The sequence below is a fragment of the Salvelinus sp. IW2-2015 genome, unplaced genomic scaffold (assembly GCF_002910315.2).
Source record: "Salvelinus sp. IW2-2015 unplaced genomic scaffold, ASM291031v2 Un_scaffold3969, whole genome shotgun sequence".
Lineage (NCBI taxonomy): Eukaryota > Metazoa > Chordata > Actinopteri > Salmoniformes > Salmonidae > Salvelinus > Salvelinus sp. IW2-2015.
Window position 1 is genome coordinate 49,303 of NW_019945243.1, and position 24,343 is coordinate 73,645.

At 48.6% G+C, this 24,343-nt stretch overlaps 2 protein-coding genes across 2 annotated transcripts in view; both read right to left on the minus strand.

Moving 5' to 3' along the window:
* Positions 1 to 19,999, minus strand: part of necab1 (N-terminal EF-hand calcium binding protein 1) — a 44,167-nt gene extending 24,168 nt beyond the window's left edge. Inside the window, 1 exon segment of the mRNA XM_070441435.1 lies at positions 19,899 to 19,999. Within this exon segment, the coding sequence (XP_070297536.1) occupies positions 19,899 to 19,934 (36 nt within the window). The 5' untranslated portion in view covers positions 19,935 to 19,999.
* Positions 20,000 to 20,555: 556 nt separating this feature from the next.
* On the minus strand, positions 20,556 to 23,968 carry LOC139022564 (uncharacterized). Its single transcript, XM_070441436.1, has 4 exons — positions 23,875 to 23,968; positions 22,356 to 22,453; positions 20,734 to 21,435; positions 20,556 to 20,636 (listed from the first exon to the last, which is right to left on the minus strand). Exons 1-4 carry the CDS (start codon positions 23,966 to 23,968, stop codon positions 20,556 to 20,558), a joined length of 975 nt encoding a protein of 324 aa, XP_070297537.1.
* Positions 23,969 to 24,343: the final 375 nt, after the last annotated feature.

Below are 24,343 nucleotides of genomic sequence, written 5' to 3' on the forward strand. Positions count from 1 at the left end.
AAACATCCCATAACTAGCCTCAAACCAGCCAGCAGTAAAACATCCTCTAACTAGCTCTCAAACCAGCGCCAGCAGTAAAAAAGATCCCCTAACTAGCCCTTCAAACCCAGCAGCAGTAAAAAACAGTCCCCTAACTAGCCTCCAAACCCAGCCAGCAGTAAAACATCCCCTAACTAGCCTCAACCCAGCCAGTAGAAAAAACATCTCTAACTAGCCTCAAACCCAGCCAGCAGTAAAAACATCCCCTAACTAGCCTCAAACCCAGCCAGCAGTAAAAACATCCTAGCCTAACTAGCCTCAACCCAGACCACAGTAAAAAACATCCCTCTAACTAGCCTAAACCCAGCCAGCAGGTAAAAACATCCCCTAACTAGCCTCAAACCCAGCCAGTAGTAAAAACATCCTCTAACTAGCCTCAAACCAGCCAGCAGTAAAAACACCGCCTAAACTAGCCTCAAACCCAAGCCAGCAGTAAAAACATCTCTAACTAGCCTCAAACCCAGCCAGCAGTTAAAAACCATCCCTAACTAGCCTCAACCAGCCAGCAGTAAAAACCATCCTCTAACTAGCCTCAAACTCAGCCAGCAGAGTAAAAAACCATCCTCTAACTAGCCTTAAATAAACCCAGCCAGCAGTTAAAAACATCCCCTAACTAGCCTCAAACCCAGCCAGCAGTAAAAACATCCCTAACTAGCCTAACCCAGCCAGTAGTAAAAAACATCCTCTAACTAGCCTTAAATAAACCCAGCCAGCTGTAAAAACATCCCCTAACTAGCCTCAAACCCACCAGCAGAAAAACATCCCCTAACTAGCCTCAAACCCAGCCAGCAGTAAAAACATCCCCAACTAGCCTCAAACCCAGCCAGTAGTAAAAACCATCCTCTAACTAGCCTTAAATAAACCAGCCAGCTGTAAAAACATCCCTAACTAGTCTCAACCAGCCAGTAGTAAAAACCATCCTCTAACTAGCCTTAATAAACCCAGCCAGCTGTAAAAACATCCCCTAACTATACCTCAAACCCAGCCAGCAGTTAAAAACATCCTCTAACAGCCTCAAACCCAGCCAGCAGTAAAACATCCCCTAATAGCCTGCAACCCAGCCACAGTAAAAACATCCCCTAATAGCCTCAAACCCAGCCAGCAGTTAAAAAACATCCTCTAACTAGCCTCAAACCCAGCCAGCAGTAAAAACATGCCTCTAACTAGCCTCAGAACCCAGCCCAGCAGTAAAAAACATCTCTAACTAGCCTCAACCCAGCCAGCAGTAAAAACATCCCCTAACTAGCCTCAAACCCAGCCAGCTGTAAAAACATCTCTAAACTAGCCTCAAAAACCCGCAGCAGTAAAAACATCCTGCTAACTAGCCTCAAACCCAGCCAGCAGTTAAATAAAACATCCTCTAACTAGCCCCAAACCCAGCCAGCAGTAAAAACATCCTCTAACTAGCCTCAAACCCAGCCAGCAGTAAAAAACATCCCCTAACTAGCCTCAAACCAGCCAGCAGTAAAACATCCCTAACAGCCTCAAACCCAGCCAGCAGTAAAAACATCCCCTAACTAGCCTCAAACCAGCCAGCAGTAAAACATCCTCTAACTAGCCTCAAACCCAGCCAGCAGTTAAAAACATCCTCTAACTAGCCTCAAACCCAGCCAGCAGCTAAAAACATCCTCTAACTAGCCTCAAACCCAGCCAGCAGTAAAACCATCCTTAACTAGCCTCAAACCCAGCCAGCAGTAAAAACCATTCCCCTAACTAGCCTCAAACCCAGCCAGCAGTAAAACCATCCCCTAACTAGCTCAAACCCAGCCAGCATTAAAACCATCCCCTAACTAGCCTTCAAACCCAGCAGCAGTAAAAACATCCCCTAACTAGCCTCAACCCAGCCAGAGTAAAACACCCCTAACTAGCCTCAAACCCAGCCAGCAGTAAAACATCCCTAACTAGCCTCAAACCCAGCCAGCAGTAAAAACATCCCCTAACTAGCCTCAAACCCAGCCAGCAGTAAAAACATCCCCTAACTAGCCTCAACCCAGCCAGCAGTAAAAACATCCTCTAACTAGCTCAAACCCAGTCAGCAGTAAAAACCATCCCTAACTAGCCTCAAACCCAGCCAGCAGTAAAAACATCCCCTAACTAGCTCAACCCAGCCCAGCAGTAAAAACATCCCCAACTAGCCTCAACACCAGCCAGCAGTAAAAACATCCTCTAACTAGCCTCAAACCCAGCCAGCATTTAAAAACATCCTCTAACTAGCCTCAAACCCAGCCAGCAGTAAAAACATCCCCTAACTAGCCTCAAACCCAGCCAGCAGTAAAAACATCCTCTAACTAGCCTCAAACCCAGCCAGCAGTAAAAACATCCCCTAACTAGCCTCAACCCAGCCAGCAGTAAAAACATCCCCTAACTAGCCTCAACCCCAGCCAGCAGTAAAAACATCCCTAACTAGCCTCAAACCCAGCCAGCAGTAAAAACATCCTCTAACTAGCCTCCAAACCCAGCCAGCAGAAAAAACATCTCTAACTAGCTCAAACCAGCCAGCCAGTAAAAACATCCCCTAACTAGCCTCAAACCAGCCAGCAGTAAAAACATCCCCTAACTACCTCAAACCCAGCCAGCAGTAAAAACATCCTCTAACTAGCCTCAAACCCAGCCAGCAGAAAAACATCCTCTAACTAGCCTCAACCCAGCCAGCAGTAAAAATCATGCAAAAGCAGCCATAAACACCTCTAACTAGCCTCAAACCAGCCAGCAGTAAAAACGATCCCCAACTAGCCTCAAACCAGCCAGCAGTAAAAACTCCCCTAACTAGCCTCAAACCCAGCCAGCAGTAAAAACATCCCCTAACTAGCTAAACCCAGCCAGTAGTAAAACATCCTCTAACTAGCTCAAACCCAGCCGCAGTAAAAACATCCCCTAACTAGCCTTCAAACCCAGCCAGCAGTAAAAACATCCCCTAACTAGCCTCAAACCCAGCCAGCAGTTAAAAACATCCCCTAACTAGCCTCAAACCCATCCAGCAGTAAAAACATCCCCTAACTAGCCTCAACCCAGCCAGTAGTAAAAACATCCTCTAACTAGCCTCAAACCCAGCCAGCAGTAAAACATCCCCTAACTAGCCTCAAACCCAGCCAGCAGTAAAAACATCCTCTAACTAGCCTCAAACCCAGCCAGCAGTAAAAACATCCCCTAACTAGCCTCAAACCCAGCCAGCAGTAAAAACATCCTCTAACTAGCCTCAAACTCAGCCAGTAGGAAAAAACCATCCTCTAACTAGCCTTAAATAAAAACCCAGCCAGCAGTAAAAACATCCCCTAACTAGCCTCAAACCCAGCCAGCAGTAAAAAACATCCCCTAACTAGCCTCAAACCCAGCCAGTAGTAAAAAACATCCTCAACAGCCTTAAATAAACCCAGCCAGCTGTAAAACATCCCCTAACTAGCCTCAAACCCAGCCAGCAGTAAAAACATCCCCTAACTAGCCTCAAACCCAGCCAGCAGTAAAAACATCCCCTAACTAGCCTCAAACCCAGCCAGTAGTAAAAACCATCCTCTAACTAGCCTTAAATAAACCCAGCCAGCTGTAAAAAATCCCCTAACTAGTCTCAAACCCAGCCAGAGTAAAAACCATCCTCTAATAGCCTTAAATAAACCCAGCCAGCTGTAAAAACATCCCCTAACTAGCCTCAAACCCAGCCAGCAGTAAAAACATCCTCTAACTAGCCTCAACCCAGCCAGCATAAAAACATCCCTAACTAGCCTCAAACCCAGCAGCAGAAAAACATCCCCTAACTAGCCTCAAACCCAGCCAGCAGTAAAAACATCCCTAACTAGCCTCAAAACCCAGCCAGCAGTAAAAACATCCTCTAACTGCCTCAAACCCAGCCAGCAGTAAAAACATCCTCTAACTAGCCTCAAACCCAGCCAGCAGTAAAAACATCCCCTAACTAGCCTCAAACCCAGCCAGCTGTAAAAACATCCTCTAACTAGCCTCAAACCCAGCCAGCAGTAAAAACATCCTAACTGCTCAAACCCCCACAGTAAAACTCCTCTAACTAGCCCCAAACCCAGCCAGCAGTAAAAAACATCCTCTAACTAGCCTCAACCCAGCCAGCAGTAAAAACATCCCCTAACTAGCCTCAAACCGAGCCAGCAGTAAAAAACATCCCCTAACTAGCCTCAAACCCAGCCAGCAGTAAAAACATCCCCTAACTAGCCTCAAACCCAGCCAGCAGTAAAAACATCCTCTAACTTAGCCTCAAACCCAGCCAGCAGTAAAAACATCCTCTAACTAGCCCTTCCACAAACCCAGCCAGCAGTAAAAAACATCCTCTAACTAGCCTCAAACCCAGCCAGAGTAAAACCATCCTCTAACAGCCTCAAACCCAGCCAGCAGTAAAAACCATCCCCTAACTAGCCTCAACCCAGCCAGCAGTAAAACCATCCCCTAACTCGCCTCAAAACCAGCCAGCATTTAAAACCTCCCCTAACTAGCCTCAAACCCAGCCAGCAGTAAAAACATCCCAAACAGCCTAACCCCCGTAAAAACTGCCTCTCAAACCCAGCCAGCAGTAAAACATCCCTAACTAGCCTCATAAACCCAGCCAGCAGTTAAAACCATCCCCGAACTAGCCTCAAACCCAGCCAGCAGTAAAAACATCCCCTAACTAGCCTCAAACCCAGCCAGCAGTAAAAACATCAGTTTGCCAAAAGGCACTTAAAGACTCTCAGACCATGAGCAACAACATTTTTTGGTCTGATGAAACCAAGATTAAACTCTTCGGCCTGAATGCCAAGCGTCACGTCTAGAGGAAACCTGGCACCATCCCTACGGTGAAGCATGGTGGTGGCAGCATCATGCTGTGGGGATGTTTTTCAGTGGCAGGGACTGGGAGACTAGTCAGGATTGAGGGAAAGATGAACGGAGCAAAGTACAGACAGACAACACAGGAGTGGCTTCGGGACAAGTGTCTGAATGTCCTTGAGTGGCCCAGCCAGAGCCTGAGACTTGAACCCAATCGAACATCTCTGGAGAGACCTGAAAATAGCTGTGCAGCGACACTTCCCATCCAACCTGACAGACATTGAGAGGAACTGCAGAGAAGAATGGGAGAAACTCCCCAAATACAGGTGTGCCAAGCTTGTAGCGTCATACCCAAGAAGACTCGAGACTGTAATTGCTGCCAAAGGTGCTTCAACAAAGTACTGAGTAAAGGTTTTGAATACTTATGTGAATGCAACATGTCCATGTTGTTCTTTATACATCATTTTGCAACAATTTATTTTATTTTTGATTATGGGGTATTGTGTGTAGATTGATGAGGGGAAACAATCCATTTAATCCATTTTACAACAAGGCTGTAACGTAACAAAATGGGGAAAAAGTCAAGGGGTCTGAATACTTTCTGAATGCACTGTATTCTGTACCAGCTACAGGCACAGGTTTTCACAGTGTAAACCAAAACCTGGGAACCCATTCTACACCGAATGGAATCTTCATACATCAATGTTTAGCTAAACATGTCTGTTTTCTCTAGGTGTACTGTAATATTAAATGTAAATTGAAGCCCTGAGGGAAATAGTGAAGGACTTGGCTGGTATTTCTGTGGCTATATGGGTCCATGGGGAAAAGCTCACTAGTTGTTTAATGAACAGATTTGGCTTGAAGCTAAGAGCTGAGGAGGAACATGAATTATCCGCCTGGATTTTCTGGAGTTGAATTTTAAGCAGCAAAAGCATTACAGAAACAATAGCATTTATAGCTTTTCCATAGAGGTATTTAATGTATACCGTATTCCAGAGTCTGACTGTGAGGTGCGATATGATCCCGAAAACCAAATGTAAAGGCTCAACAACTTCCAACTTCACTTCAAATCCATGATGACATTAAATGTTGATGTTAAACATGAATTGATCGAGCTGGCAGCCTCTGAAGCGTGTCAAATAGCAGGATATGACGATCTAACCTCTAAACATTAGTCGTGTGTCTATGTAATTATTAGCCTGAATGAGATGAACCCAACGTAGACAGATGTAACAGAAACACCTGAAACTAGATCCTCTACATACATGACTAGAAGAAGAAAACTGAGGGGGAGGTTCTCTTCTGTTCAACCAATCCATTAAATGTGTAGAAGGAGTTAACATGGAGTGTTAACGTCCAAAAGAGGAAGTCGAGTCACATGCTCTCTTACAGCTCTCTTTTCATTGCCCCTGAAACATCCGTTTGTTGGAGACTCGGCGGAGTCCAGAATGGATGGAACCAGCCTCTCTCCATGGCAGGATGTGGAGAATCCATGATGGACGCTGTGAGAGAAGTACTGCCACTGTGGCACTCTCAGACCCAGGTTAAAATTGTATTTGTTTTCTATGCAATACTTTTTCTGCGCTTGGTTGAGCTTGCCTGGCACAGTGAAACCACTAGAAAAATATTGCCCATCTGACTCTTAATGTAGGCTTAATCAAAAGCTTAACGTATTTAAAAAACTAAATGAATACTATACTGAACAAAAAATATAAACGCAACATGCAACCATTTCAAAGACTTTACTGTTACAGTTCGTATAAGAAAATCAGTCAATTGAAATCAATTCATAATCTGTAACGAGACGAGAAGCAAATACAGGTAGTGAACATTTAGGCAGCAGTAGTTAGAGCAGTGGTTAGAGCGTTGGGCCAGAAACTGAAAGGTTGCTGGATCGAATCCCTGAGCTGACCAGGTAAAAATCTGTCGTTCTGCCMCTGAACAACGCAGTTAACCCACTGTTTCCTGGGCTGTCATTGTAAATAAGAATTTGTTCTTAATTGACTTGCCTAGTGAAATAAAAATGTATGAAAAACAGACAAKAAACAAACAAGGACAGTGTCTGGACAGGGGAAAACGTAACGACATCAATGCTGACATGGGGAACAAACTGAGGAGCAGACAGATATAGAGGGGCAATCAACAATGTGAAGGAGTCCAATGAGTGCTGATGCGTGTAATGATGGTGACAGGTGAAGGGCAGCCTGGTGCCCTCGAGCGCCAGAGAGGGGAAGCGGGAGCAGGCGTGACACTAATCTATGGATTTCATATGACTGGGAATACACTGAATGATGGCAGCATCGCAACTAGCTCTTAAAAAACTCTGCAGTATTTTGTTTGTTTATGTACTATTTTTTTTTTTAACGTTATTAGCTCAGAAATTGTTTTGCGTCATTACATATAGCCGGGAAGAACTATTGGATATTAGAGCGGYGTTAACTCACCAGAACTTCCAGCATTACGACCAGGATTACGAATTCCCTCGAGCAGATCCTTTGTTTTAACTTATTCCAGAGGCCGACCCAAAACAACGYCGGCGCAAGAGAGGTACTCGAGGCGGTCTTCTGGTCCGACTTAGGAAGCGTGCACACCACCCACCGCTCCCGAGTATTTTACTCGCTATTGTCCAATCTCTGGAAAATAAAAGTTGATAAGCTCAAGGCAAGAGCTGCTTTTCAGAGAGACACAAGGGATTGTAACATACTCTGCTTCASGGAAACGTGGCTATATATACTCGGACTCTCTAAAGCCAGTTGGGTTCTCAGTGCATCGCGCTGACCGGAACAAACATCTCCGGGAAGCAGAAGCGTGGAGGTATATGTTTTATGATTCATGACTTATAACATACAGGAACTCAAGTCCTTCTGTTCACCCGACCTAGAATATCTCACAATCAAATGCCGACCGTACTATCCCCCGAGAGAATTTTCATCAATAATAGCCACAGCGGTCTATATCCCCCCCCCAAAACGGATACACTACGGCCCTCAAAGAACTTCACTGGACTTTATGCAAACTGGAAAACACATATCATTAGGCTAGATTTATTGTAGCTGGGGATTTTAACAAAGCAAATTTTAGGAAATTCCGAAATTCTATCAGAATATTGATTGTTGTACTCGCGCTGCTAAAACTCTCGACCATTGTTGTACTACCTTCCAGAATGCGTATAAGGCCCTCCACCGCCCTCCATTCAGCAAATCGGACCACGATTCATTTACATTTACATTTAAGWCATTTAGCAGACGCTCTTATCCAGAGCGACTTACAAATTGGTGCATTCATCTTATGATATCCAGTGGAACAACCACTTTACAATAGTGCATCTAACTCTTTTAAGGGGGGGGGGTTAGAAGGATTACTTTATCCTATCCTAGGTATTCCTTAAAGAGGTGGGGTTTCAGGTGTCTCCGGAAGGTGGTGATTGACTCCGCTGACCTGGCGTCGTGAGGGAGTTTGTTCCACCATTGGGGTGCCAGAGCAGCGAACAGTTTTGACTGGGCTGAGCGGGAACTGTACTTCCTCAGAGGTAGGGAGGCGAGCAGGCCAGAGGTGGATGAACGCAGTGCCCTTGTTTGGGTGTAGGGCCTGATCAGAGCCTGAAGGTACGGAGGTGCCGTTCCCCTCACAGCTCCGTAGGCAAGCACCATGGTCTTGTAGCGGATGCGAGCTTCAACTGGAAGCCAGTGGAGAGAGCGGAGGAGCGGGGTGACGTGAGAGAACTTGGGAAGGTTGAACACCAGACGGGCTGCGGCGTTCTGGATGAGTTGTAGGGGTTTAATGGCACAGGCAGGGAGCCCAGCCAACAGCGAGTTGCAGTAATCCAGACGGGAGATGACAAGTGCCTGGATTAGGACCTGYGCCGCTTCCTGTGTGAGGCAGGGTCGTACTCTGCGAATGTTGTAGAGCATGAACCTACAGGAACGGGTCACCGCCTTGATGTTRGTTGAGAACGACAGGGTGTTGTCCAGGATCACGCCAAGGTTCTTAGCAGGATTCCATCTTGCTCCTCCTCTCCTATAGGCAGAAACTCAAACAGGAAGCCCCCGTGGTGAGAACTAATTCAATGCTGGTCTGACCAAACGGAATCCACGCTTCAAAATTGTTTGGATCACGCGGACTGGGATATGTTCAGAGTAGCTTCAGAAAATAATATCAACACATATACCGATTTGGTGAATGAGTTTATCAGGAAGTGCATAGGAGATGTTGACTCTGTGTGACACAATCTCCCTAGTTAAAAGAAATTCATGTTAGCAGGCAATATTAACTAAATATGCAGGTTTAAAAATATATACTTGTGTATTGATTTTCAGAAAGGCATTGATGTTTATGGTTAGGTACACATTGGTGCAACGACAGTGCTTTTTTCACAAATGTGCGATCGATTATCTGCAACGCAGGACAAGCTTGATAAACTAGTAATATCATCAACCATGTGTAGTTAACTAGTGATTATGTTAAGATTGATTGTTTTTTATAAGATAAGTTTAATGCTAGCTAGCACCTACCTTGGCTCCTTGCTGCACTCGCATAACAGGTAGTCAGCCTGCCACGCAGTCTCCTCGTGGAGTGTAATGTAATCGGCCATAATCGGTGTCCAAAAAATGCCGATAACCGATTGTTATGAAAACTTGAAATCGRCCCTAATTAATCGTCCATTCCGATTAATCGGTCRACCTCTACTCCACACTATTCTACGGTATCTTAATGTTTACATATATTGCATCACCCATCTCATATGTATAAACTATATTCTATACTGTGTCACTGTATCTTAGTCCAATGCCGCTCTGACATATATGTATACAGTGGGGCAAAAAAGTATTTAGTCAGCCACCAATTGTGCAAGTTCTCCCACTTAAAAAGATGAGAGAGGCCTGTAATTTTCATCATAGGTACACTTCAACTATGACAGACAAAATGAGAAAAAAAATCCAGAAAATCACATTGTAGGATTTTTTATGAATTTATTTGCAAATTATGGTGGAAAATAAGTAATTTGCGTCACCTACAAACAAGCAAGATTTCTGGCTCTCACAGACCTGTAAATTATCTTTAAGAGGCTCCTCTGTCCTCCACTCGTTACCTGTATTAATGGCACCTGTTTGAACTTGTTATCAGTATAAAAGACACCTGTCCACAACTCAAACAGTCACACTCCAAACCCACTATGGCCAAGACCAAAGAGCTGTCAAAGGACACAGAAACAAAATTGTAGACCTGCACCAGGCTGGGAAGACTGAATCTGCAATAGAGTAAGCAGCTTGGTTTGAAGAAATCAACTGTGGGAGCAATTATTAGGAAATGGAAGACATACAAGACCACTGATAATCTCCCTCGATCTGGGGCTCCACGCAAGATCTCACCCCGTGGGGTCAAACATGCTCAATGGGTGACATTTCTGGTGAGTATGCAGGCCATGGAAGAACTGGGACATTTTCAACTTCCAGGATTTATGTACAGATCCTTGTGACATGGAGCCGTACATTATCATGCTGAAACATGAGGTGATGGCGGCAGAAGAATGGAACGACAATGGGCATCAGGATCTCATCACGGTTTCTCTGTGCATTCAAATGACCTTTGATAAAAAGCAACTGTTTTCGTTGTCCGTAGCTTATGCCTGCCCATACCATAACCCCACCGCAACCATGAGGCACTCTGTTCACAACGTTGACATCAGCAAACCGCTGATGTTGGAGGCAGCTTATGGCAGAGAATTGAACATTAAATTCTCTGGCAACAGCTCTGGTGGACATTCCTGCAGTCAGCATGCCAATTGCACGCTCCCTCAAAACTTGAGACGTCTGTGGCATTCTGTTGTGTGACAAAACTTCACATTTTAGAGTGGCCTTTGATTGTCCCCAGCACAAGGTGCACCTGTGTAATGATCATGCTGTTTAATTCGCTTCTTGATATGCCACAACTGTCAGGTGGATGGATTATCTTGGCAAAGGAGAAATGCTCACTAACAGGGATGGAAAAAAACATTTGATAGAAATAAGCTTTTTGTGCGTATGGAACATTTTCTGGGATCTTTTATTTCATTAGCATTAGCATTTCTGTTTTTTGTTCAGTGTATTTGAACCCATCCAGGTCTGTGGAGCGCTGCATCTCTCAGTACCAGTGACACAGGGGCTAGGTAGCCGTGGGCTGGCGTCACTTAAAATTATCCTCAGACGACAGTTAGGTTAGGGCACGATACGATGCACTGATTTTGCCCCACGGTTGTTTGTGTGACGCTGCTGCATAAACTATGGCCATCATCATGTGATATACAGTATGTATACTAAACAGCATTTAAATATGTGGATGAAAAGTGAATATATGTGAATATGTGACCGACCGGCTCAAATCGGTCTAATGTAGCAACATTTGAAATGTTTTTTATTTTTTATTTTTACAATGGATAAGAGTAGAGACTCAGAGCTACTAAATGGTACATGATACACTACAGTTGAGGAACATTGGGAAAGTAATTCTGCTTTGAAAGTTGATAAACTTGTAAACTCACTTTTTAGAAAATGGCCTTTGATTGTTTTGGTACACCTACTGGAGAGCTTTTCTTTGTCTACCCCCATTCAGCATCATTCAAACCCTGTTAAGCTTTAGCCCCACCCATCTCTTTAAAACATCTTAGGGCTAGGGGTCCCACTAGCGGGACAACTTCCGGTGAAACTGGAGGGCGCACAATTCAAATAAATAATCATACATATTATGGATTTTAAACATGTACTGTATGTACATATAAGTGTCTTATATCGTCTGAAAGCTTAAATTATTCTAATATAAATTCTTGTTAATCTAACTCCACTGTCTGATTTACAGTAGCTGTTTCTGCGAAAAAATGCTATGCAATTGTTTGAGGACGGCGCCCCACATCAAAATATTTTTCCACCGGCACAGCTTTCATACATTCACAAATAACGATTAAATATTCACTTACTTTTTGAAAATCTTTTGTCATCCAAAGGGTCCCAGCTATAAAATGTAGCGTTGTTTTGTTAGATAAAATCCTTCTTTATATCCCAAAAAGTCTGTTTAGTTGGCACCATCGATTTGAGTAATCCACTCGTTCAACTTGCAGAGAAAGGAATCNGTTAGATAAAATCCTTCTTTATATCCCAAAAAGTCTGTTTAGTTGGCACCATCGATTTGAGTAATCCACTCGTTCAACTTGCAGAGAAAGGAATCCAAAATCTACCCCTAAACTTTGTTTCAACAAGTCAAAAAACTTTTCTATTTACTCCTCAGATGCTCTGAAATCGGTGTAGATGGCCAGACAGAATTTACAAACACACCCGAAATATTTACTTGCATAGTAGAGTCTTTTGTTAAGACATGTAGCTAGCTAGCTATGTAAACAATGAACCATAATCTCAACTCATGACATAACTGCCCTGCATGAATCTGCAGGTAGCTAACCAACCAGGTTCAATGTTAGCTAGCTAACATTAGGCTATAGCTAGCCAAGCAAATGGCTCTGAGATACGAATAATAAGATCATACACGTAACGTTAGCTAGCGAGCCAGCCAGCTAACGTTATCTAGATAGCTAAGAATACCCTTAAACTTGAAATTAAACCACTTTCTGTCAAAATTCGAAATGTGTAATATCTGAAAAATAGCTAGCTAGAATATCTTACCCATATACATCATTCATGGATGGAAGCGTCGCCTGTCTGATGCCATGCATGGTTGCCCTCTAGTTTGATGATGTAATCCAGACTGGTGTTTTCTCATTCTCAAATTCCACTGAAGTGGAGAGCAGCACTCATGGAGTTTTACTACACAATACAATGTTTTTAAAATCAGCGTTAGACAGGATTACCAAGACATACTGACCAGCTCAAATAGACAGAAGCGTGCTATATGGCAGACCAATCCAAACTCGTCTCTCGGGCATGTCCAGCCCACTCATTATCTCAGCCTATCATGGTAGCAGGAAGATTGCTGCCTTTTTCTGGCTAAACCAACTGGAATCGTTATTTAACAATTTTATTCGTATTTTAAAAAATATATATATTTAACAAGTACATTAAGAACACATTCTAATTCACAATGACCTCCTACACCGGCCAAACCCGGATGATGCTGGGCCAATTGTGCACCGCCCTATGTGACTCCCAATCACGGCTGGTTGTGATACAGCCTGGATTCAAACCAGGGCTGTACCCGGTCTTTGAACTACTCACCTCTGGGCGCAGGTACAGGGCACCCCTCGGCAGGAAAAACAGAACTAGATAATAATTTTAACCAGGTGTGATATTTCTACTAAATAGCTTGATGTTCCTATCCACCCAGTAAGGCCAGCAGGCTAATGTTCCTATCCACCCAGTAAGGCCAGCAGGCTAATGTTCCTATCCACTCAGTAAGGCCAGCAGGATAATGTTCCTATCCACCAAGTAAGACCAGCAGGCTAATGTTCCTATCCACCCAGTAAGACCAGCAGGCTAATGTTCCTTTCCACCCAGTAAGACCAGCAGGCTAATGTTCCTATAGACTCAGTAAGACCAGCAGGCTTGTCTCTTATTATTGTAACTGTTATGAAAGTTGTATTGTCAATTTGTTTTGTATTTAAACGCAACTTTAAACTTGTACATGACCCTGAAACAAAATGTCCCCATGGGGACAATAAAGTCAGTAAAATAAAGTAAAGTAGGGAGTCTGTAGTGACGCCTCTAGCACTGAGATGCAGTGTCTTAGACCGCTGTGATACAGCCTGGAATCTAACCAGGGTCTGTAGTACAGATGCAGTGCCTAGACCGCTGTGTGATGTACTACAGCCTGGAATCTAACCAGGTCTGTAGTGACTCCTCTAGCACTGATGAGTGCCTAGACCGCTGTGATACAGCTGGAATCTAACCAGGGTCTGTAGTGACGCCTCTAGCACTGAGATGCAGTGCCTTAGACCACTGTGATACATCTGGAATGGAACCGGTCCGTAGTGACGCCTCTAGCACTGAGATGCAGTGCGTAGACCGCTGTGATACAGCCTAGAACTAACCAGGGTCTGTAGTGACGCCTCTAGCACTGAGATGCAGTGCCCCTCGGGAGCAAGATGTTTGTTTATTAAGCCACATGAAAGGCACCATGTTCCAGAAGGATTTCTGTCAAAAAAGCATTGAGACATTTAAACGGCCTCCTGTGAAGTAGTGACCCATCTATCTCAAAGCCCTGCTGCTAGGTGACCTAAACTGTGACATGCTTGTAGGCCATTCTACAATCTAAGCTTGATGCCCTCAATCTCACACAATTATCAATGAACCTACCAGGTACCACCCAAATCCGTAACACCTCATAGATATCATCCTAACCAACTTGCCTCCAAATACACCTCTGCTGTTTCAACCAAGATCTCAGCGATCACTGCCTCATTGCCTGCATCCGTAATGGGTCTGAGGTCTAACAACCACCCCTCATCACTGTCAAACGCTCCCTAAAACACTTCTGCGAGCAGGCCTTTCTAATCGACCTGGCCGGGTATCCTGGAATGATATTGACCTCATCCCGTCAGTAGAGGGATGCCTGGTTTTCTTTAAAAGTGCCTTCCTCACCATCTTAAATAAGCATGCCCCATTCAAAAAATGTAGACTAGGAATAGAATATAGTCCTTGGTTCACTCAAGACCTGTTCTGCCTCGACCAGCACAAAAACATCCTGTGGCTTTCTGCATTAGCATCAAATAGCCCCCCGATATGCAACTTTTCAGGGAAGTTAGGAACAATAACACAGGTAGTTAGGAAAGCGAAGGCTAGCTTTTTCAAGCAAAAATGTGCATCCTGTAGTACAAACTCCAAAAGTTCCGGACACTGTAAAGTCCATGGGAATAAGAGCACCTCCTCCCAGCTGCCCACTGCCCTGAGGCTAGGAAACTCTGTTACCACCGATAAATCCGCTATAATTGAGAATTTCAATAAAGCATTTTTCTACGGCTGGCCATGCTTTCACCTGGCTACCCCTACCCCGGTCAACAGCACTGCACCCCCATAGCAACTCGCCCAAACCTCCCCCACTTCTCCTTCACCCAAATCCAGATAGCTGATGTTCTGAAAGAGCTGCAAAAATCTGGACCCTACAAATCAGCCAGGCTAGACAATCTGGACCCTCTCTTTCTAAAATGACCTGCTGAAATTTGTTGCAAACCATATTACAACCTGTTCAACTTCTCTTTCGTATCGTCTGAGATTCCTTAGATTGGAAAGCTGCCGCGGTCATCCCCTCTTCAAAGGGGGGGACCATCTAGACCCAAACTGCTATAGACCTATATCTATCCTACACTGCCTTTCTAAGGTCTTCGAAAGCAAGTTAACAAACAGATCACCGACCATTTCGAATCCCCCGTATCTCTCCGCTATGCAATCTGTTTCAGAGCTGGTCATGGGTGCACTCAGCCACGCTCAAGGTCCTAAACGACACATAACCGCCATCGAAAGAGACATTACTGTCAGCCGTATTCATCGACCTGGCCAAGGCTTTCGACTCTGTCAATCACCGCATTCTTTATGCAGACTCAACAGCCTTGGTTTCTCAAATGATTGCCTCGCCTGGTTCACCAACTACTTCTCAGATAGAGTTCAGTGTCAAATTGGAGGGCCTGTTGCCGGACCTCTGCACTCTGTGGGGTGCTACAGGGTTCAATCCTCGCGTCCGACTCGCTTCTCTGTATACATCAATGATGTCACTCTTGCTGCTGTGAGCTCTGATCCACCCTATGCAGACGACACCATTCTGTATACCTCTGGCCCCTCTTTGGACACTGTGGTTTACTAGCCTCCAGACGAGCTTCAATGCCATACAACTCTCTCTTCTGTGGCCTCCAAATGCTTAAATGAGTAAAAACTAAATGCATGCTTCTAAAACGCACCCGCCCGCCGACTAGCATCACTACTCTGGACGGTTCGACTTAGAATATGTGGACAACTACAATACCTAGTGTGCTGGTTAGACTGTAAACTCTCCTTCCAACTCACATTAAGCATCTCCAATCCAAATCGGCCTTTCATTTCACAACAAATCAAATCAAGTTTATTTTATATACCCTTCGTACATCAGCTATATCTCAAGTGCTGTACAGAAACCCAGCCTAAAACCCCACACAGCAAGCAATGCAGGTGTAGAAGCACAACAAAGCATTGGTCACTCATGCTGCCAAACTACCCAAGTTAAAACTGACTATCCTACCGATCCTCGACTTTGGAGTGTCATTATAGCCTCCAACACCTCTACTCAACAAATTGGATGCAGTCTACCACAGTGCCATCCGTTTTTCACCAAACCCCATATACTAACCCAACCACTGCGACCTGTACGCCTCTCGTTGTCTGGCCCTTGCTTCATAACTTGCGCCAAACCCACTGGCTCCAGGGTCATCTACAAGTCTCGCTAGGTAAAGCCCCGCCTTATCTCAGCTCACTGTCACCATGAAGCACCCCACCGCAGCACGAGCTCCAGCAGGTTATATTCCTGGTCATCCCAAACAATTCTTCTTCGGCTGCCTCTCCTTCCAGTTCTCTGCTCCAATGACTGAACGAACTGCAAAATCAATGAAGCTGGAGACTCATATCTCCCACTAGCTTTAAGACCAGCTGTCAGAGAGCTCACAGAATCACTGCACCTGTAAACAGCCCATCAATACCTGATCCCCATACTATTTATTATTTATCTTGCTCCTTTGCACCCCAGTTATCTCTACTTGCACGTTCTCTTCTGCACATCTACCATTCCATGTTTAATTGCTAATTGTAATTACTTCGCCACCATGCCTATTTATTGCACTTACCCTCTATCCTACCTCATTTGCACATGCTGTTATATATTTTCTACTGTATATTGATTACTTGTATGTGTTTATTCCATGTTAATCTCGTGTGTTGTGTATGGTACCGAACTGCCTTTCTTTATCATTGGCCAGGTCGCAAGTTGTAAATGAGAACTTGTTCTCAACTGCCCTACCTGGTTAATGAAGGTGAAAAAAATCAATAAATTTTTAAAAAGAATACGCCTAGTCCCTGAAACAGTAAATAATGTGAAATATATGTGTTACTAAATGGACATTTCCTGACTGCCGATTGGAGGTAGTCTTCTGCTTCTCTTCCAAACTACCAGCAAAGTGTATATATAATAAGTATATAACCAGAGGTTTCCAGTCTGAATGGGAGAGTTCCAATAGAGGCACCTCCCCAATGTGGTCACCTGAGTGGTTGTGCATCCTTCATCCTGCAGCCCACACAAACACACACACAACAACACACCGGCACACAAACACAGCAACACACACAGCATACACACGCAAAAGCACACCACACACAGCAACGCGTAACAGCACACACACACACACGCACGTAACACACACACACACACAACACGTACCACGACACGATCATAGCACTCGTCGATGCGCACTCTACGCAACATCCACGTCCCGACAGTCACACACACACACACACACACCACGATGCGTAACCACACACGTCAAAACCTGGCCGAGAGACATCAGACAGAATAGAAAATGGGCCTTAGACACATCAGAGAATTGAGACAAAGTTCATCTACCTGCTGAGCTGAAGCTTTGCTACTAAATTCTCTATTGAGCAAATTGGGATCTCAGCTACAGAATTTCTCCAAACAAGGACTGACGAGAAATGTTGTATAGCTATCGGAGTGGTGTTTAAAGATGGCTCTGGACTGGGATTCAGGGCTGGGACTCAGGGACTGGGACCAGGGACTGGACTCAGGGACGTATTCAGAGGAGAACGGAGTGAGAGAGAGAGGCGGAAGGAGAGGAAGAAGGAGGAGGGGAGAAAGGGAGGAGAAGTGGGGATGGACGGGACGAGGGGAAGAAGAGGGAGGAGGAAGGGAGAGGAGAGCACAGGAACAAGGAGGGAGAGGAGGAGCGAGAAGGAGGGAGAGAAAGGAAGAGAAAGAGAGAGAATAGGAGGGAGAGGACGGGATTAGAGAGGAGAGGATTAGGGAGAGAGAGGAGAGGAGAGAGAGGAGGAGAGGAGAGAGAGAGAGGAGAGAAGAGAGAGAAGAGGAGAGAGAGAGAGAGAGAGAGCAGGAAGAAGAGAAGAATTCTGTCCTTCTCGCACGATTCGAAGCATGACATGCCATCACCCATGCTGGAACAAAAAAAAACAGAGATGTGGCTGCCTGGGTTCTCCATGTTCTATAAGTAGCCGCTGCTTCCCAGGGCAGACGGACAGAGCTGACTCCCGATTCACATTTCAACCAACATTCAGACCAGATCTGGTGAGTCACACTGTTACTAATGACCCTAGAGGCATGCTACACAGAGCCAGCTAATCAGACTGCTAAGACCACATTACCCAAATAGAGTAGTAATATATACACATTATGCCTTAGTCCAAAGTAATAGCAGATTATAAGGCATTTATGCTTTTAGTTGATATACAGGACAGCCGATGCATTCTACCATCCAAGCTGAAACCACACAAGAAAACACACACACACAACACAAACACAAACAAAACACAAACACACAAAACACACACCAACACACACAACACACAAAACACACAAAACACAGTACACAACACAAAACACACACCCACCAACACAAACACAACACCCACAAAAAAAACTACACTCATGCGTAGCACAGACATAAAGCAGCAAGTCCCCTCAGAGTTTTGTCTGGAAGAAGAGCACTCATCACTCATCACTATCACCAATAGACTGACCTGGACCTGACTGAGATAAGAAAAAAATAGGGGAGAGGAGAAGAGAAGGAGAGAGAAAGAGAAGAAGAGGAAGAGAGTAGAGAAGAGAGAGAGAGGAGAGAGGAGAGCGAGAAAGAGAGAAGCGAGAAGAAACGGAAGTAGAGAAAGAAAAGAAAGGACGAAGACCAGGAAGAAAAAGAAGGAGAGAACCGAGGAGAAAACGAGAGAACGGAGGAGGGCACGCACACAGAGACAGAGAAACACAGCCCGATGCAGAGAGACGCCACAGGACGGCGAGAAGAAGCAGACGCCCCTCCAGACTCAGCCTGAAGAGAACAAAAGAGAGACTGCAGTGATCGCCTTGACATGAGGACACCCAGAACGGAGCGGACGACGGAGCCGGCCGACCAGGAGAGGAGAGAAGACGACGCCGGAGACAGACGGACGCAGACCCGCAGGCAGAGAGAGGACTCGGCAGCAAGAGGAGAAGAGAAGAGAGGAGAAGACGAGCGAGAGAGAGAGAGAAGGAGAGGAGAGAAGCAACGACGGGGAGGAGAGGGACTCGAGGAGCGCGCAGGCCCGGGACTCGAGAAACAGAGCTCGAGAGCGAGGCGACGGAGAGACGAGGACCGAGCGATGAGGAGTAGCGACGACGGAGACGGACCCGATGGTTGAGGACGAGGAGAGACTGAGGAGGGGAACCCAGAGTCACGAGGGGAGTGGAACCGAGACCAGGAGAGAGCATCCGCCCACCAGCCGGCCGCTAGCCCGAGAGCCCTCCCGACCGGCCGGAGAGTGAGACCGACAGGAAGGACCCAAGAAAGTGAGGACCCGAGGAACCCGACCTGACGCAGATGCGACAGAGACAACGCCGAGAGCGGACGAGCGCGAGAGAAAGAGCAGAAACCGCCGAGGACATGGAGGACACACGCCCGAGACGAGGGAAAGAGAGAAACAGAACACGAGAAGAGAAGAGAGAGCCGACGATCCTCTGCGACCGGACAAAGAGGAGAGGACGAGAGCCAGAGGAAGACGTCCGAGACCGCCTCGAAGCCTGGCAGAGGGCCAGGACGTGGCCTGAGGAGAGGAGAGCTAAGGACGAGCGACTAGGCACCGAGGAGAGGACTAAGAGCAGAGCGCAACGACGAACGAGACGCAGCAGCAAAGAGAAAGCAGACACCGGAGACCGAGAACGAAGCCGAGGGAGAGACACGAGCGAGAGGAGAGGAGACGGAGGAGGACGAAGGAGGACGAGGAGAGGAGAAGAGAAGAGAAAGAGAGAAAGAAAGAGAAGAAAGACAGAGCCAAGACGAAGAGAGAGCACTAACGAGCAAGAGCCTAAAGCAAAGAAAGCGAAGAGAAGAGAATGGAGCAAGCAGAAGAGAGAACGAGAAGAGAAGAGAAGACTTCTGCCTCTCCCTGACGCGGTTGCTCGGCCGTGGTCTCCATGGCACCATTCCAGGAGCTCTGCAGCTAGTGACTGATTGTTGTCTTCTTTCAACAGGAAAGCGTGTCACCGAACTTGCTCCAGGTGTGTGGCTCTGTATCTGGAGGACAGTACCAACCCTTACGAACGCCCTAGGACCTACGGCTTCCTGGCTAGTCCCCCCCCTCTCAACTATCACCAGTCTGTCGCCCACATCAATACACCTGCGCCCTCCCCTTCCAATCCCCTATACCACTCTGTCTCCCTCCCAATACACCTGTCTGTCCCTCCCCCTCAATCAACCTGTCCGCCCTCCTCCAATAACCCGGGGGGGGGGGGGTTGGGGGGGGCGCGGGGTGCGGGGCGCGGGGGTGGGGGGGGGGGCGGGGGGGGGGCGGGGGGGGGGGGGTTGGGGGGGGGCGGGGGGGGGGGGGCGCGGGGTGTGGGGCGGGGGGTGGGGGCCGGGGGGGCGGGTCTGGTCTGTTCGGGGGAGGGGGGGGGGGGGGGGGGGGGGGGTGTGGGGGGGGTCGGGGGGGGGGGGGGGGGCGGGGGGGGGGGGGAGGGGGGGGGGGGGGGGGGGCGGGTGGGTGGGGGGGGGGAGGGGGGTGGGGTGCGGCGGGGGTGGGTGGGGCGGGCGCGCTGGGTCATCGGGGGGCGGGGTCGGGGGGGGCGGTTGTGGGGGGGGGCGTGGGGGCGGGGGGGCGGGGGGGGGGGGTGGTGTCGAGCTGGGGGGGGGGGAGGGTGGGGGGGGGGGGGCGCGGGTGGGCGCGGGCGGCGGGGGGGCGGGGGCGGGGCGGGGCGGGGGGGGGGGGGGGGGGTAGCGGGGGCGGGGGGCGGCCGGGGCGGGAGGGCGGGGGGGGGGTGGGGTTCGGGGGCCGTGCCCGGCGGCGCGGCGGGGCGGGGGCGGAGGGCGGGGGTCGGGGGGGGGGGCGGGGGGGCGGGGGAGGTGCGGGGGGGCGGGGAGAGGGCGGTGGGGGTGGGGGGCGCGGGCGGGGGGGGGCGGGGGTCGGGGGGGGGGGGCGGCGGGGCGGGTGCGGGGCGCGGGGGCGGGGGGTCGGGGGGGCCTCGGGGGGGCTGGGGGGTGGGGCGGGGCGGCGGGTGGGGCGGGGGGGTGTCGGGGGGGGGCGTGGGGGGGGGGCGGCGGGGGGGGGCGGGGGGGGGTGGCGGGGGAGGCCGGGGGCGGCGGGGCGGGGGCGGCGGGGGGGGGGGCAGGGGGGCCGCGGGGGAGCAGTGGGTGGGGGTGGGTGGGGGGGGGGGCGGCGGGGGCCGGGGGGGCGGTGGGGGGGGGGGGGGCGGGGGGGCGGCGCGGGGAGGGGGGGGGCGGCTGGCGGTGGGCGTGGGCGAGGGTGGGGGGAGGGCGCGGCGCGGGGCGCGGGGGGCGGGCGGCGGGGGCGGGCGTCCGGGGGCGGGCGGGGCGGGGGGGCGGACGGGGGCGGGGGCGGGGGCGGGGGGCGGGTTGGGGTGCGGGGCGGGCGGGCCGGGGGGTGGGGGGGGGCCGGGCGTGGGGGGCCGGGGGGGGACGGGCTGGGCGGGGCGGGGCGGCGCGGGGCGGGCGGGGGCGCGGGTGTGGTGGCAGTGGGGGGGGGGGGGGGGGGGGAGGGGGGGGGGGCGGGGGGGGGGGCGGCGGGCCGGGGGGGGGCGGGGCGGGGGCGGGTCGCGGGGGCGGGTGGCGGGGAGGGGGGGGGGGTGGGGTGGGGGGGGGGGGGGGCCGGGGGGGGGCGCGGCGGGCGGGGGGGGGGGCGGGGCGGGCGAGGGCGCGCGGCGGGGTGGGCGGCGGGGGGGGGGGGGGGGGGGGGGGGGGCGGGGGGGGGTCTGTCTCCCATCAATACACCTGTCTGTCCCCCCTCCTCAACATACCAGTCTGTCGCCCATCCAATACACCTGTCCCATGCCACTCCCCTCATAGTACCAGTCTGTCGCCGCATCATACACCTGTCTGTCCCTCCCTCAATAACCAGTCTGATCGCCCACATGAAACAATAACACCTGTCTGTCCCTCCCCGCAACTATACCAGTCTTCATCCCATCAAACTACACCCTGTCTGTCGCCCCTCCCCTCAAATATACACAGTGCTTGCGCCCATCACATACACCTGTCTGTCCCCTCCCCTTCAAACACAGTGCTGTCACCCACTAAACACCCTGTCGTCCCTCCCCTCAGAATACCAGCGTCTCGCCATTCAATACACCTGTCTGTCCCTCCCCTCAATATACCAGTCTGTCTCCCATCAATACACCTGTCTGTCCCTCCCCTCAACACACCTGTCTGTCCCTCCCCTCAATATACCTGTCTGTCCCTCCCCTAAATACACCTGTCTGTTGCCCACATTTCCCATCGAGGACCCCTTTGGGAACATCCTCTGGGTCAGACAGGTGTTTGTCTGTTGCCCATAACTACTGCTCAGGATGTAAAGGTGTCCAGTAGAGTCCTAGAGTTGACGTACCTTCTTGGTCTTGCCCATTGCCTTCAGTATTGTCATGTTGAGGTCCTCCAGGGCTGCCAGGACCTTCTCATATTCACCAAGGTGCTGGGAGAAGTACTCTTAAAACACAGACACACAGACAGACAGACAGACAGACAGACAGACAGACAGACAGACAGACAGACAGACAGACAGACAGACAGACAGGGAAAATACACCATTTAGTAGACGCTTATATATATATGTATAGTGTGTATGTATAGTGTGTATGTATAGTGTGTATGAATCCTGACATTTGAAGCGCCATGGTCACATGGTCATATAGCCACACAGGACTATTTATTTCTAGGAATTAAAAAGTTTGACAAGGACCTCAGGTGTTTAGTGGGCTTGTGGGTGTCTAGATTTACACCCGGGCGCTGCTGCCAGATCCTGAGCTCACTAGACACCCAGGCACTGCTGCCAGATCCTGAGCTCACTAGACACCCAGGCGCTGCTGCCAGATCCTGAGCTCACTTGACACCCAGGCGCGACGCTGCTGCCAGATCCTGAGCTCACTTGCATGAATTGTTTGTTTGTTTATAGTTATATCGCTCAATTTTGTTTTGTTTTAATCCAAATACGTCGCAAGTTTGAAAGTGGATTGTTCATGTCTTGCTTGACTTTAGTGCAGCTTTTGACATTATCGATCATAGGCTGCTGCTGAAAAATTTATGTGTTTTTGCCTTTACACCCGTTACTATAACGTGGATTAAGAGTTAAGAGTTACTTGCCTCTCCAATATAATCCAGGTAGGATCAGGAATTCCCCAGGGTAGCTGTTTAGGCCCCTTACTTTTTTCAATCTTTACTAACGACATGCCTCTGGCTTTGAGTAAAGCCAGTGTGTCTATGTATGCGGATGAATGGGTGGCATGAAGTTTCAGAATGGGTGGCAAGGAATAAGTTAGCCCTAAATATTTCTAAAACTAAAAGCATTGTATTTCGAACAAATCACTCACTAAACCCTAAACCTCAACTAAATCTTGTATAAAATTATGTGGAAATTGAGCAAGTTGAGGTGACTAAACTGCTTGGAGTAACCCTGGATTGTAAACTGTCATGGTCAAAACATATTGATACAACAGTAGCTAAGATGGGGAGAAGTCTGTCCATAATAAAGCGCTGCTCTACCTTCTTAACATCACTGTCAACAAGGCAGGTCCTACAGGCCCTAGTTTTGTCGCACCTGGACTACTGTTCAGTCGTGTGGTCAGGTGCCACAAAAAAGGACTTAGGAAAATTGCAATTGGCAWACATACTCACTATACATACACATGGATTTAGTAATGTAGATATGTGGTAGTGGTTGAGTAGGGGCCTGAGGGCACAGTGTGTTRTGAAATCTGTGAATGTATTGAAATGTTTTAAAACTGCCTTMATTTAGCTGGACCCCAGGAAGAGTAGCTGCTGCCTTGACAGGAACTAATGGTGATCCATAATAAACCCCAGGAAGAGTAGCTGCTGCCTTGGCAGGAACTAAATGGGGATCCATAATAAACCCCAGGAAGAGTAGCTGCTGCCTTGACAAGCTGACCGTAACTGTTGAACGCGGTAGGCCCTAAGATCCCCGGGGCAGGTGACGACTTCCGCCATCGTGGTTCCTGGCACTGCCTCTTGAGCCTCGCTTTTGCTATTTAGTTTGGTTTCCGCATTTTTCGATCTTTTGTTTGCTGTTCTAGTACTGTAATCGTGTTAATAGCTGTAATTCTGGTATCTACTGGTACTCTTCATATTCTAAGGCTGTCTGTATTCTGTTCTACTGTATTCTGTTTACTGTATTGCTGTTCTCTGTATTTTGTAGTCAGTATGCTGGCTCGTTCTAGATATATCATAGATATACAGTATTCCATTCTTTTACGTTTAGATATGTGATGTGATAGAGATAGGCGCTCATGAATCTGTGAAACTAAGTATAGATATTACTGCAAATGTTGGAGCTAGAAAACAATCAATAGAGGCGGACCACAC

Bases quoted from the DNA above. Each gene is read 5' to 3' on its own strand.
- LOC139022564 (XM_070441436.1), bottom strand. From the start codon at position 23,968: ATGGCGGAAGTCGTCACCTGCCCCGGGGATCTTAGGGCCTACCGCGTT. The intron at 22,454-23,874 runs GTTTATTATGGA...CTGTGTTTTAAG, and splicing joins CAGCAGCTACTCTTCCTGGG to AGTACTTCTCCCAGCACCTT. The intron at 20,637-20,733 runs GCTACCCCCCCC...CCCCCCCCCCAG, and splicing joins CCCGGCCGCCCCCCGCCCCC to CTCGACACCACCCCCCCCCC.